Genomic DNA, 15,301 nt, shown 5'->3' on the forward strand with positions numbered 1-15,301 from the left:
TCGTAGCACATGGGCTTCTTTCTAGTTGTGGCATGCTGGTTTTTTTTCTCTAGTTGTGGTGCGCAGGCTCCAGGACACGTGGGCTCTGTAGTTTGCGGCATGCAGACTCTCTCATCGAGGCGCTCGAGCTCAGTAGTTGCGGTGCACCAGCTTAGTTGCCCCACGGCATGTGGGATCTTAGTTCCCAGACCAGGGATTGAACCCGCGTCCCCTGCATTGGAAGGTGGATTCTTAACCACTGGACCACCAGGGTAGTCCCCAGTTCCCCCATGTCTTTTCATGGCTTGATAGTTCATTTCTTTTTAGTGTTGAATAATATTCCATTATCTGGGTGTACCACAGTTTTATTTACCCACTCACCTACTGAAAGACATCTTGGTTGCTTCCAAGGTTTAGCAATTATGAATAAAGCTGCTATAGACATTAATGTGCAGGTTTTAGTGTAGAAATAACTTTTCAACTCCTTTGGGTAAATACTAAGGAGCATGAGTGCTGGATCATGTGGTAAGAGTATGTTTAGTTTTTTAAGAAACCATCAAACTGTCTTCCAAAGTGGCTATACTACTGTGCATTCCCACCAGCAATGAATGAAAGTTCCTTTTGCGCCACATCCTCACCAGTATTTGGTGTTGTCAGTGTTCCAGATTCTGGCCATTCTAATAGGTGTATAATGGTATCATGTTGTGTTGTTGCTGTTGTTTTTAAATAAATTTATTTATTTATTTATTTATTTATTTTTGGCTGCGGTGGGTCTTCGTTGCTGTGCGCGGGCTTTCTCTAGTTGAGGCGAGCAGGGGCTACTCTTTGTTGCGGTACGCGGGCTTCTCATTGCCGTGGCTTCTCTTGTTGTGGAGCATGGGCTCTAGGCGTGTCGGCTTCTGTAGTAGTGGTGCACGGGCCCAGCCGCTCCACGGCATGTGGGATCCTCCCGGACCAGGGCTCGAACCCGTGTCCCCTGCATCGGCAGGCGGATTCCCAACCACTGCGCCACCAGGGAAGCCCCAGATATATCTTTTGCAAATATGTTCTCCCAGTCTGTAGCTTGTCCTTTCACCTTTCACTCTCTTGACAATGCCTTTTTTTTTTTTTTTGACATGCTGCACGGCTTGTAGTATCTTAGTTCCTCGACTAGGGATCAAACTCAGGCCCCGGCAGTGAAAGCACTGAGTCCTAACCACTGGACCTCCAGGGAATTTGTCTTTAATAGCGCAAAAATTTTTAATTTTGATTAAATCTAGCTTATCAGTTCTTTCTTCAATGGATCATGCCTTTGGATCATCACCTAACCCAGAGCTGAGGGATTGGAGCCTTCTCAGGTATTTGCTGGACATATTCACAGTTCTGCAAATGCACATGAATTCAAGATCCCCAGGTAGATGTCAGAGCTTTTCAAAGCTCCCTTTTGGCATCTCATTCCCTGATGTTCCTTTTAAGTTTTTTTTCCTGCCTCTTGTTTGCCACAACTGGTAGGAAGCTGGGATGTCAAATAATTTGCTGCTGATTATTTAGACAAACACCTAGGCATTGGGTTTCTCACAGGGTGGGCTCTGAGTCAGAGAAGCCCTGTGAATGGGGCTCTTAACAGAGCTTCCAGATAGATCAGGTAGTGACAGTTCTCTAGGGATAGGGCTTTTTCGGGAGATCCACACCCACTCTGCCCCCTCTAGTGGCTGCTAGGCCACTAGTTTTCATAGCTTCTGTAGTTGTGAAGCTGCTGATTTTGGAGACTACTGTGGAGTTGGGGAGAGGAGAATGGGTACCACAAAGCTCACTGTTTCTACTGATATTCAGCCATTTTTCTTGAATAAATTCTCCTTAGGTTTTTGAAAGCTTTAATTTCCAGAGTTCTGGAAAAGTTGATTTTGACAAGTTTTGCCAGTGTTATTGCTTTTATGGAGGAGTGGATTTTCATATGTCCTTATTCTGTCATTCCAGAAGTGCTTCTTCAGATTACTTCTATTTTAAGAAGCATAAAGCTTTAAATAATATTGGTCACTTGTAAGTAAAATGGTCTTTGAGTATACAGTCTACTGTTAACATGAATAAATAAAAGTTCTTTTTTGTTTCCTGTGTGTTTTGCCCTCATAGCAAAGTTTAGGTCCTTATCAACCTGAATTTGAACTTTCACTTCTCAAAAAGCATGTTAATTTTTTGGGCTTTGTGCTGACTTGCATCATGCTCTTGGGTCATGATATAACATGAAACAATAGGATCCCTCATTCCTAGAGAAGTTAAAATTCTTGGTGACAAGGTTGTTATAAAATATAGTTTTCTTATTAATAACACAGCCAAGACTGAGGCTATTTCCTGACAACACTTTTTTTTCTTTTTCTGTTTCCCTTCTCCAAGATCAGGTCCTAAATTCAGAATAATAAAACTATCAAGGCATATTTTACACCAAAATCATCTTGGCACTTCCCAGACAGCTGCTAGAATACATAAAATATTTGCTCCCTCACAGCATGGTACTCATAAGTAAAGAAGGAGGCAAGGAGGGATGCTAAAAATAGTTAGGTATAATTGGTATGCTCCGTGTTTTAAAATTCAGCTTATCAGTATCATAAGAGCTGCCCTGTACGTCGTGTTCACATTGTGGAGAAAGATGTTAGAGCAAAGAGAAGAATTCGTCCTTTCTAGAGGATTTTTATACAAGGTAAAGGATTGTGTCTGTGAATGTTTAATGATTGCAGACTTTCCCACATGAGTAAAAGCACACCCATTTTAATAAGCAAGAGTCTGCATGACGACTGTCAACAAATCTATTTCCAGGATGATTTTATCCTTTATTTTAAAATAACCTTTTATTATTGATAGTAATTTTCATGCACATCTTGCAAAACAGACTGTAAGGCCCTCAAGATTTCTAAATGCATCCACTGTCCATATCACCCTTGGAGCTGAGGCAAATAGAGAGGACAAATGGAATTATAAAAAATAAGTTGGTTAAATTGATTGAGAAGACAAACTCTTCTTGTCCACCTCTCCCTTTCCAGGTTCTAATAATATGTTCTCCTCAAAACAGCTATCAACTGAGACCTCATGAAATATAGCACTTGACAGTAAATTCATGCTCTGTTGTATTACACCCCAGTGAAAATTCTTCTCTCTTTTATTCTGGTATTAGAAATTAATAGATTGACCGATCTTCCGTTTGTGCTAACAAGGAGTTTCTCTTCTCTCCTTTTGTTTTCCTGAAGATCCTACCATAATTGACTGACAGGAAAATAGACTCACGGATCTGACATCACCGCCATAAACTAACGCTTGGATGATTCAAGCTGTCAGAGCCCTGGGACTTGAGACTTCCAGAAAAATTCCAGCCCAAAAGCAGAAGACTTCTTTGGAGAAAGATGCTAAGCCACAAACAGGTAACAAGAAATAATTTTTAAAGAATTAGGGAAGTTGATGAAGGCGATATGATTGTGGTTATTATGTTGGTATTTTTGGTAATGTGCTTCATGTTCTTTTTTTGATTAGTCATATGATGCAGCCCTTTTTGTTTCCCCTGGCTGTGGTCTCTAACCCTCAATTCAGTAGACCATACTTGTGCCAACCGCAATAAACACTCTCTCTAAAAAAAATTCTTGGCAGTGGGCCACTCTCCTAAGCATCCCTATTGGTATTGTTTACATCTACACCAAGAACTGACTCCCTCCTTGACTGCCACGTTGGTCCAACCAGTTTCTCAAAGTTCATGATGGAATAGAGTTTGGCTCAGATGATAGATTTTTATGGAGCCAGACGCTAAATCCCTTAGAATACATCCCCTCATGGGTACACTCCACAGAAATTCAGAAATATATAAAATTCCTTATATGCTACCATTGCAAGGGATAGTATTGTATAGGCAATCACTCATTCATTCATTCATTCATTCATTTTACATATCATAAAATTCACCCATTTAACGTTTACAGTGACTTTGTGGAGTGGTGCAACCTGATCATAAATGAGTTTTAGAACATTTTTATCCCTCCTTATGCCCATTTATAGTTACTCCCTATTCCCAAATCCAGCCTCAGGCAACCACTAGTGTACTTTCTGTCTCTATAAGTTTGCCTTTTCTGGAACTTTCATACAAATGGACTTTCACTTAGCATAATGTTTTTAAGGTTCACCCATGACATAGCATATGTCAGTAGTTCATTACTTTTTATTGCTGAATAGTATTCTGTTGTACGGATACGACACATTTTGTCTGTCTACTCACCAGTTGATGGACATTGAGCTTATTTTCAGTTTGGGGCTATTATGACTAATGCTGCTATGAACATTCACATGCAAGTCTTTGTATGGATATGTACTTTCATTTCTCTTGAGTAGATGCTTAGAAGTAGAATTGATGGGTTGTATGACAGTTTTGTGTTAACTTTTTGAGAAACTGCCACACTGTTTTCCAAAGGACAGTGCCGTTTTATATGCCCATCAGCAGTATAGGAGGGTTCCAGTTTCTCTATATCTTTGTGAACATTTGTTATTGCTGTCTTATTATTGTAGCTATTCTAGTGGATATGAAATGGTATCTCATTTTGGTTTTAATTTGCATTTTCCTAATGACTGATGATGTTGGGCATCTTTTCATGTACTTTCTTTGATGAGATATCTATTCATTTCTTTAGCCCATTAGTTAATTGGTTGTTTGTCTTATTAAGTTGTCGGTATTCTTCGTATATTATGGATACAAGTCCTTTATCAGATATGTGTTTTGCAGATATTTCCTCTTGGCTATTTCTTGTCTTTTATTTTCTTAATGATGTCTTTTGAAGTGCAGAAGTTTTGAATTTTGATGATGTCCATTTTATCAGTTTTTTCAGTGATGGACTGTGTTTTTGGTCCAAAAAAGAAACAAATGATGGGTGGAAGCATTAATATAAGAAATCTTTGCCTAACACAGGGTCTGGAAGATGTTCTCCTGTTTTCTTCTAAAGTTTTTATTGTTTTATCTGTTACATTTAAGTTTATGATCCCTTCTGAGTTATTTTTGTTTATGTTATGAGTTGAAGGTCTAAATTCATCTTTTTGTATGTGGATAATCAATTGTCCTAGCACATTTATTGAACCGATTATCCTTTATCCCAATGAATTGCCTTAGCACCTTTGTCAAAAATCGATCAACTATAAATATAAGGATTTATTTCTGGACTCTCAATTCTGTTTCATTAATCTATATGTCTATTCTTATGCCAGTACTGCTGCTCTAGGAAATCTTAATTTGGAAAATTATTAATACATCCTCAAGCTAATGACTCCTCAGAAGTTGAGGATGACAGCTACAGAAAGTGGGATTCTAACAAGTATTTTTAGAAACAGTTCAGAAACAGCAAAATAGGCCTTTGATAAGGTATATTGGATTGAGATGGTACTTATCTTAAATTTCACTAATTCTAATATATCTGTAAACAAGTCATATGTATAAATAGTGTCACTGGCTCTATAGAGAATGATACATTGAATTGCTGTGTTCACAAGAGTGCCTAGGGTGGTGGCCAGTGCATTGCTCCACTTTTTGTGTTGATATAGTTCTATGTATAATTTCAAAGAGTTGGTTCTTCTTGCCAGGATCTAACTGAAAAATTAAATTTGTAACCATGACCATGCCAGAAATATAACTGACCATAACATAATAAGGTCTTTGTAGCAGCCTGTAAGTCTGTTGACAGATATCCTGATTCCCCTCTCCTTCCAGGCACATGTTAGGACCGTATTTTTCCTGGCCTCCTGGAAGTTAGTCATGGTCATGACTAGATTTAGCCAATGAAATAAGTGATGGGTGGAAGTTTTAAGAGCCTATATGGGATTCACCAAGTTCCCTATTCCTGTCTCGTGGAAGTGTGTGATGAGATGGAGCCTCCATCAGCCTGGGTCCCTAAGTGACAAACAGAATCCCCCTGACAACCCGTATTAAGCACCATAGCTTGAGCAAGAAATCAGTGTTAGTTGTGTTAAGGCACTGAGATATCAGGGATGTTGCTGTAACATAACCTAGCTTATTACAACTTCTACAAGTTATGCTTAATGTAGGAACACTGCCTAAAAATCTGTCAGATCATTGGTTTGGGACCTGCTCTAGGCATCTAGGTTTGGGTTCCAACCCAAGCTCTGCCAGACTAGCTCAGGCTTAGCTCCTCTAGTCAGGCCTGGGGTCTATTATCCCTTTAAGATGTGTTTGGGACGGTGCCCGGCAGATAGCGCTTTGGGGTATTAACTGTTAGGGGGTTAGAGCTCCTGTGGCTACCCTTCACTTCTTCCCAGCCAGCCATCCAGAACATGCTGGACACTCCTATTCCCTTCTCTTCTATTGGAGAGCTGAGCACAGGGCAGAACAGTTAACCCTGGGAGGCTTGGGTCCAATTCAAATGATAAAATCCTGGGCCTGGCTCTAGACTAGAGCTGTAGTGAAAAATGAAATTGAGAGATATGACTGTGTCCCAGCTTGGAAGAATAGTTAAGTTATCTGGCAAGTTCATAGCAAGTATCAGAGCTGGGAACTGACCAAGTCTAACTAGCTTCAATCAGTGGGAACTGGGAAGCACAAGTCACATTTCCATTCACACTCAAATAACTTACACGTGGGGTGTCTGGTTTTATTCAAACAGTCAGAGTTCCCACCAAGGAACAGAAACTGACTAATTGGGAGCTGTGGGTCTTAACAGGGCAGGGATGTCCAGGTATCAGAAAATAAAAGGAGCTCAGTTGAGCAGCCAGAGCAACATTAGGACCAGGCCGAAACGCAGAGGCCAGGCCTCACGGAGCCCAGCCCCACTCATGGTCTCAGCATAGAACCTCGCCACCTCCTCATTGGGGTTGCCCTGGGCCGGGTCGAACCACATCTGGATGCAGCGGCCGCTGCCCCGGCCATAGTTGCTGACTTTGTAGGAGTGACTCCAGATTTCATTGCACAGAGCAGCAGGCGTGGGGAAGTAGAAGTCAAAGCGGTGGCAGGCAGTTCTCAGTGGGCACTGGTTATACCCTATGGGGAGGATGGAAGACCTGTAGCCACTGGGTCCAGAACCATCTCTTGTTCCACCAGCCCCACAGCCTCAAATCTCCATATACTCGTTCCACACCCCCCTCCACCTCCAAACCCCTCCCTCCCCCCCGCCCCCGCCCAGGCCCTCACCTGAGGTCCAGTTCCAGCCCTTGTGCCAGTTGGTCTTGCAGGTGTAGGAGGTGCGGCAGTCTTCCCACCAGATCTGACAGTCCTCTTTGCAGAGGGGCACGTTCAGGACCCGCTCTTTGCGCCAGCTCTGGTTCACCTGGGGGGAGCGGCGGGGAGGAAGGGCTCCAGTCAGCCAGGGATCTCAGCTGCTACAGCCTTGATGGGGTCCAGGGCTGGGGGAGGGGGCGGTGCTTCTACTGTTACCAAACTCAGGTTCCACTGTTCTCTGCTCAAAAGCCCATAATCGAGAGGCGAGAGGCCAGTGTCAGTAGAAAGGAAAGTTGCTTTAATCAGAAAAGCCGGCAATCTGGGGAGAAGGTGAACTCATGTCCCGAGACCAACTCCGAAGATTCTGCTCAGCCATGACAGTTTTTAAAGGGAAAAAGGGGAAAGAATCTCAGTGAATCATCAAGGCAGGAGGTTGGATTCTGCATCATTCTCCATTGTGTGCAGACTGGCTGACTCTCTCTTCAGATATTATCTTGCCCAAGTGATCTGCCTGCAGGATTGCTAAGGGAGCTGTTGGAGGTAGAGAGCTAGTCATTTTTTAACTACTTAATTCTTCATTCTTACTTCTTTTAATCTAGGAAAAGAACCAACAGGTTAGGCAAGGCATGGTGTCTATTCAGGAGAGCATAAGTCAAGAGTTAGGTTAAATTGCCTGGTGATCTCATTCCTATAATTAGGCTCCTTTAAGGTTAGAGGGGAACAGAAATGGGCAAACAGGAAAGGGGCAAAAGAGCTGCGTTCACTACCACCCTCAGTCCAGAGTTCCTGGACCACGCCCTCCCTGCAAGTGGCCTGTGGGCCCTGCCCTCTGCTGAGGTTCATGTCTGTGGGGATGGTGCCCATACCTCCTGGATCCAGGGCCCCAGGTTAGGTGAGCACTCGTAGAGGCAGGTGTCCTGAATAAAGTGGCGCTTGCAGGCGGGCTCCATCTTGCCACAGTGATCCCAGTTGAATCTGTACAGGTAGGAAATATCCTTATGGGCTTCTCGGCTGGTGTTGACGGAGCAGCAGGCGTTCTTCTTCCAGGGACTGCACTGGGAGGGGAAGACATGGGACTAAGTCCTTGACCCACCATGTCCATCTCCTCCAGATTCTGGTTCCTCTGCCTCGGGTGGGTCACCCAGAGGAGCGCTCGCTGGGGAGGCTGCCTCTAAGCCTGGCCTTGAGGAGCCCTCATGGTGGGGTAGAGGCAATAATAATACTGACTTTTAACTCTCACACCCAGCATAACCAGAATATTCACATGCGTAGCCTCTCCCCGTTTAGTCCTTGATTCCCCAACACAATCTTCAGGGAAACACTTGCTACTGCGGGGCCTTCTTTGGGGGAGAAGGCTTTCCAAGACCGTGGAATCCCAGGAGGGAGCCTTACCCAGAGATGCAGTCATCACAACATTCATTCATTCAAGTCTTTATTGAGCTCCTACTTATTCTAACCCAGGCATTTTTCTAGGAACTGGGAACACAAGGAAAACTTATCACTGGATAATTGCTTTGGGAAAAAACAAAGCAGGGAGGAATGGGAAATTGTATTCTAGAAGGGTAAGATTAAGCCTCTTTCAGAAGGTGAGAAAGACCTGGTGGTAAGGAAGCAAGTTAAGTAAACTGCAACCCCAGAATAGTTCTAATTACAGAAATACTCAGTACATTCTTATTGAATGAATGAAAACCCATGGCCTAGAATTTAGTATAAAAGCACAATATTAAGATGTGCACTTTAAAAAAATATATAGGCTGAAGAGGGTAAAGTCAAGGCTGCTGGAAGTATCCAAGTAATACCACCACTTGTCAGGCTGCACTGGCAGCTAGGGGCTCGATGATGCAAAACAAGCACAAACAGGACTGTGGTCATTATCTGCAGATGAGATAAGTATGAACATTTACATATTGAAATGCATAGTTCAAGTGACTTGCCTTTTGGTTTTTTCTTTACAGTTATGACATCACATTGACTTTTTTTTTTTTTAACATTTAGATAGGTTCAGGAGATTGAAGGGATTGTGGCAAAGTCCTTGTCATAGGAAGGAAGGTCCAATAGGGTTGAGAGCCCCAGAGGACATGTTTGCCTCACACCCAGCCTCACTGTGAGAGACCCTCTTTTCCTGAGCTGTTTGGGGCTGGCAGAAAAGAAGCCGCCACATGCAGTGTGCTCTTTCTCCTATCAGATCCTTGGAGGGTAGCCCCAGTCTAAACTCAGAAATCAAAATCAACCCCCCAAACAGGTCTCTCCAGGTGCTTCTCCAGGCCTGCTTCCTGATTTTAATAACACGGAAACCCAACAACCAAGAAGCTCTTGGCATTGCCTGACAACACTGGGCACACAGTATGTGTTAAAAAGTCACCCATAAACCAGTGCAAACTGAAGACCTGCTCAGGCGGCCTCCCTGCCTTCACCAAGGAGGCAGGCAGACGTTCCCTGAGGCAGCTCTTCCCCGACCCAGACCACTTCTCGGCCCACCTGCTCATGTAGCTTGTCCTCGGGACCTGGCTTTTCCTTATGGTGCTTGGCATTCATGCAGACATTGAGAAGCTCAGTCCTGGGCCGGGCTGTCCATACGGCAGCCGCCCCTACCACAAGGAACAGTAGCCACGTTGTCTTCCAGGCCATGCTTGTCCCTGAAGAAATAACTGTGGTCAAAGGCAGCAAGGAATGTGAGAATGCGGGAATGCAGAGGTGGGTCCTCAAGGTGTTAATAACAGTCTTAGGTGGGTGGAGCCTAGGGCGGATCAGACTGACACCCTAGTCTTGCCAGCCTCAGGGAGGGTTGGGTCTGGGACAGTACCTGGCTGGGATCTCCCTGGCTTCTTTACAAGGTCATGAGGATCAAGTGCAACTAAGGGATGGAGTTTGGGCAAAATGCAGAAATATCCAGGAGATTGCCATAGGTTCCCAATCCCTTGTTCTAAATCCTTGGAGGCAAATGTTTCAGAGCTTAAAACTTTTCAGATTTTGTTGACTGAAAAAAACTTACAATGTAAGAGCTCTGAGTTGAGTTTACTCAGTGTCTATAGCCCAGGAGACTGCTCTGCAAAACTGTTCTGAAGAGGTGAAGGGGGAGATCAGTACATATGTGATTTCGGCCAAGGGGTACATGCAGTCAAGCACACATCTCGGTAGAAAGTTGCTGCTAGTCGCAAGGAACAGATATCTTAGTTAATGGCTTTGGTGCTTTTCTAGATATGAGAAGATGCAAGAATTTCTGTTCATAAAATTTTTTCCTAAAAATATCTAACCATCCGAAAGGCCTGTTCTGCCAATTTTCCCAGAGTACAGAGTGCCTTGTTCCTGATCTCCACCCTGAATTTCTTTTAGTGTGTGTTAAAAGTCAGGGACTGCAGTCACTAATGACTTAATCCTTATAGAACCTGGGTGGCGGAGTGACATTCTTTAGTTGGCAGTTTTATCAAAGGTAATACAAAATAAGATAATACAATTTACATGAACTCAATGATCAAGCACACATTCTGTGGGGAAGGAAATAGGTATACTGGTGGGATAAATAAAAACTATAATAACCTCACATTAATTTTCAGGTCAGATTTTTTTTTTTTTTAATTTATTTTTGGCTACTTTGGTTCTTTGTTGCTGTACACGGCTTTCTCTAGTTGCGGAGAGCGGGGGCCACTCCTCGCTGCGGTACGTGGGCTTCTCATTGTGGTGGCCTCCCCCGTTGCGGAGCACGGGCTCCAGGCGCGCAGGCTCAGCAGTTGTGGCTCGCGGGCTCCAGAGCACAGGCTCAGTAGTTGTGGCGCACAGGCCTAGCTGCCCTGTGGCATGTGGGATCTTCCCGGACCAGGGCTCGAACCCATGTCCCCTGCACCGGCAGGCGGATTCTCAACCACTGCGCCACCAGGGAAGCCCTCAGGTCAGATTTTGACACCAAATGACTTTGTGTAAAAGTTTATCTTAGTTTTGGAACTCCAGATGCAGATCAATGTTTAAAAAAAAAAAAAGCCCTGCTTCCAGCCCTTTCCAGCCTCATTATTTGGCCTCTCCCAGAGACCCTGTGAACTGGAGGATGTAACAAGGCAGAGGCTTGGGGGTGGACATGGGCAGCCAAACAGCCCACCCCTGGGGCCTAGGGAGGCTCCTGAACCTCTGCCACAGAGCTGGCCTCTCCTTGGCCTTCATAGCATCTCAATCCCCTGACCTCTGATGCTGAGCTTTGGGAGGTGCCTGTTACCTCATGCCGCTGGTCACCAGGTGCCTGGTTCTCCTAAAACACTCAGAATGCATTTCTTACAGCTCCTAAAGCTTATGCATCCTCCCTGCTCACAAAGTTGCCTCGCCGCCACATTGCCCCCATCTTCTGCAAAACTCCAGCATCTTGCCTGGGCCTCCTGGATGGGGCCTGAATGCCCAGCAGGGCTCGGGGAAACCTGGGATTATATTCCCACCTAGCTCTCCTCACTTCACACCCTTCCACAATCCATTATCCTGCTACACTGTTTATTCCAGTGTTCATTCATTTGCTAATTCATTCATTCCAGGACCCTATCATCTCTCCATTGATCCTATCACTCCCTGATCTCCAAGGGCACAGGACAAATCTGTATTCTTGGAAATGCCAGGTGATTCAGGATCAGGCTCCTTTGGGGAAACAGAGTCTAGCAGTTTAGAGCACAGGGTTCCAGATCCGCCTGTCCATGATCCCAGTTCTCATACTTCCCCTCCTGCTTGACCTTGGGAGAAAATAACTCACATTATCTTGAGGCTTAGTTTCCTCACCTGAGGATTAAATGTAGGGGGGAAAACCCTAAGAAATACTAGCCAGCTGGGCACGGATTGAGGAATCAGTTGGGCATGGGTTGAGGAACGTGTCCCAAGTCACACAGTAGGGACCACCCAAGTCCAACTCAGGACCCTCAAGTCCAGAGCTCCTTCAGCTTTTGTCCCCTGCTCTTTCCCTGTGCTGAGGCTCCCATAGGGGTCACTGACACAGAGTACTGGGGGAGTACTGGGAGGGCTGAGAAAACCCTTTCCCCAGGTCCCATTGGATCCCAGTCAGTCGGTGGTTTTTCTTGCTGTGGCTGCTTTCTAGAGCCAGAGCTCTCTTCCCCTCCATGCCACCTACATCACCCTGCAAGCCCCTCCCCCCTCCTACTCTGAGCTTCAGATTTGGGTCCAGCTCAGACCCCACTACCACCACCAATCACCATCCTCAACACTGCCACCCCTTCCCCCAGGGTCCCAGACTTGAAGCTCTGAGAACTCAGTGCTGTGCTGAAAGGCAAGAGTGCTGGGTTCTACTAACTTGTAGTTTAACCTTGGGCAGGCCCTGTCTCTGCTTCTGGATTCTCTGCCTTTAATACTTGCTGGGAGTGCCCTAGGGTGTGTTGCTCTGAGAGGGGGTGCAGAGTGACATACCTGGGAGAAGAGGAGGCTCTCGGTCTGGCTCAGGCTTCTGCTCTGCTCTGCAGTCCCCCTTGCCTCACTCTAGGGGACAGAAGGGGCTTAGTGGCCTAGGAGACGGGCAGTGGGAATGTGGCCCAGGAGAGGCGCTTAGGATAGGGCGAAGGCCACCCAGGAGTTAATTATTGCACGTGGGCTCCAGCAAGGCCTCCATGGAAGGGTGGTGGGTAGGAGGGACTGGATTAATAGTGCAGGCCTAAGGCCAGTCCCCAAGCCCCACTTATTCCATTTTCTCCCCTAAACTCAGGTCTGAGAAAACCTTGCAGCCTGAGTTGCTGGGATCCTTTAAAGAAATCTGCTCCACTTCTAACACCCTCATCCTGTTATACCGATAAAGAGAATGAGACCCAGAGAATCAAGACAGAGCTCATTGCAGGGCAAGGGCTGGAGCTCGGGCTTCCCAGCTCCCAGGCAGCTGTAGAGAGTATGGAGCTCCCATATCCCCAACTTATAGAGCCACCAACTCTTCAACCTCAGCAGCCTCAGGCATTGCCCGCCTCCAGCTATAAAATCACAGATGTTCAGATTACCAGAGCCTCAGTTGTTCCAAGGCCCCAGCTCCCCTCCCTTCCCCCACTCCCCTACCCACTCACACACAAGTCTCCTTTCTCCAGCAACTAAGAGTCTGCTCTAATGTAGACTCCTCCCACCACTCCTACCCCAGCCAGGGACAGAAGCCTTTCTTTTTTCACCCTCTGAGGCCAGGCTGGTACCACTGGTGGGGAAAGGGAAGAGGGGAGGAGCAAATTTGGGCCGGAGGGAACGTTGAGCTCTGTTTTGTCGAGGTGCCTGTGTGCAACACGGCGGGGAGGTGGTGGTAGAGGTGAAAGCCCGGGGAAGGGTCCAGGTTGGATGTGGGAGCCATCAGCCTATGATGGCAGCAGAAGTTTAAGGAATATAGGGCCTCACTTTCCTTGGAAAGGCCACGGGTCTGAGCCCGTGGAACAGGGGGCGGGGCTGGGAGCCAGAGGAGGCAGCTGGATCACTGGAGGAGCATCAGCCAAGAAGGAAAGCCCTAAAGAGCCTGCAAAGAAATTGACTCCAGTGGGGGGGAGGGGAGAGAAATCAACTCCCAGGAGACCCCTAGCTTGTGCCCTGCTTTCCCTCTCCCTCGGAGTGAGCCATACTTGACTCCTGTGACAACCTGGGAGGGTTAAGCCCTCTGAAGACCTGAGCAGGTAGAGGGCTGCTAGAACACCCAGACCTCCCTCCTGGCTTTACAAGCCCAGCTCAGCCTTCTCCTAATTGGAGCATGACCAGGTGTCTAGGAATGCCCAAAAGCATTCCTCTAGATGCTCTTCTAGATGGGACTTGCCCCTGTCCCCCATCCTCCACCCCTGCGCCAGGAACTGATCATAAACTGGGCTTTATAGTTCCTCCACTGCAGGAGTGATGTTTGGCCTCCGAGACCTCAGGGGTTCAGAAGAAGCGACCAGCAAGTGGGAAGTGAGTTGGAGGTGGAGTTCTAATCTGTGAGGAGTCCCTGCCCTTGTTGAGCCTCGTGCCGGGCTCTGAATCTGAAGCCTCAGTGCTCAGGCCATCTGGCCAACAGGGAGGGATACAGTCGAGCATCCACTGTGGAGCCGATCCCGAGAGTATCTGCCCCGACTGGAAACTTAATACCAGCCAAGTTAGCCATTGGCATCCTTGTGGACCCCGATCTGAAGGCTGCCCTGTGACTTGACAAAGATGAAAGGAAGGTCTTTGGCCCTGCGTGGGTGGGGGCTCTGGGCTGCAGGGAGTAGGGGTGGGAGAAACTGGGGCTTTTCCTGAGTGCCAGCCCATGGCATATGCAGTTGCTTATCACCCATCCTCACAGCTGCGAAAACTGCGGTTCCCAGGCAGCAAAGAGGGGCTAGAGCTGAGTCTGATTCCAAGCCTGGCTTCTTTCACAAAGAAAGGAGAGAGCACTGTGAGGGCATCAGAGTCTTGAGGGTTGCAGATCCAGTGTTTCTTCTCTGGCCTCATTTCCTGCCCTTGCCCTCTTAACTTCTGTCTTAGCCACCTAGAAATTCTGCTGTGCTTCTATCACCTCCAAGCCTTTGCACTTCCTGAGCCCTCTCCATGGAATGCCATTCCTCCACCTAGTCTGCTTGGTAAACATTATGCTTTGGAAGCCTTCCCTAACCTTTCTGGGCTTCCACGGAACTACGCCACACTCTGTGCTCCCCTGGAGCAAACCCTCAGCTCACTGTTCTAAGAGTTACTGGTTCTCACATCTGTCTGCCCCCACCAGACAGCGCAAGGTACTCAATTCCCTTCCTGTCGGCCGACACCGGCAGATTGGGTGTTCAGAAGGCATCTGCTGACTGACAGAATGAGTGCATGGATTCCTTCACTTCCTAAGTACCTCCTCTGTGCTAGGCACTGACCCAGGCCCAGGGGATCTGGCACAAAATGTCATAGACGTGGCCCCTGCTTTCAGGTGTGTATGTTTTGTTAGGGAAAAGTCAGACAGTAAACACAGTGGATGGATATCTGTACAAGAGGACTTCTTTTGGTTGAGTGGTCAGAAGTCATTTTAGTGGGGAATTAATTGTAGGTTGAAACCTAAGTGGCTACAAGGAGCCAGCCTGCAGAGTATAAAAGAGCATCCCAGGAACCCTGAGAGGGAATATTTGGAGTAAAAGCCCCAAAGTGAAAAGTGTGAATGGGGCTTATATATGGGGGGTGTAGAGGGGGAATTAATTTGACATGATATCTAAGTGGAGGAGGGGGGCT

The 15,301-nt window shown here is 46.4% G+C and overlaps 2 protein-coding genes across 4 annotated transcripts in view; one reads left to right on the forward strand and one right to left on the reverse strand.

The window, feature by feature from the left end:
* ANAPC15 (anaphase promoting complex subunit 15) overlaps positions 1-15,301 on the forward strand; it is a 71,199-nt gene that overhangs the window by 13,707 nt on the left and 42,191 nt on the right. For 2 of the 3 annotated variants that reach the window (XM_082411469.1, XM_082411471.1), the window contains exon 2: positions 3,198-3,368. In XM_082411469.1, coding sequence (XP_082267595.1) covers positions 3,269-3,368 — 100 coding nt within the window. In that variant the 5' untranslated portion in view covers positions 3,198-3,268. Of the gene's footprint in view, positions 1-3,197; positions 3,369-15,301 lie in introns of those variants that run through there. The other variant, XM_082411470.1, reaches the window with a different exon arrangement.
* LOC309637219 (folate receptor alpha-like) lies at positions 6,560-12,513 on the reverse strand. The gene is made up of 4 exons (XM_082411453.1): positions 9,626-12,513; positions 8,014-8,202; positions 7,121-7,256; positions 6,560-6,970 (listed from the first exon to the last, which is right to left on the reverse strand). Exons 1-4 carry the CDS (start codon positions 9,773-9,775, stop codon positions 6,690-6,692), a joined length of 756 nt encoding a protein of 251 aa, XP_082267579.1. The 5' UTR covers positions 9,776-12,513; the 3' UTR covers positions 6,560-6,689.

This window comes from Balaenoptera physalus (assembly GCF_965194825.1).
Source record: "Balaenoptera physalus genome assembly, chromosome: 10".
Classification (NCBI taxonomy): Eukaryota; Metazoa; Chordata; class Mammalia; order Artiodactyla; family Balaenopteridae; genus Balaenoptera; species Balaenoptera physalus.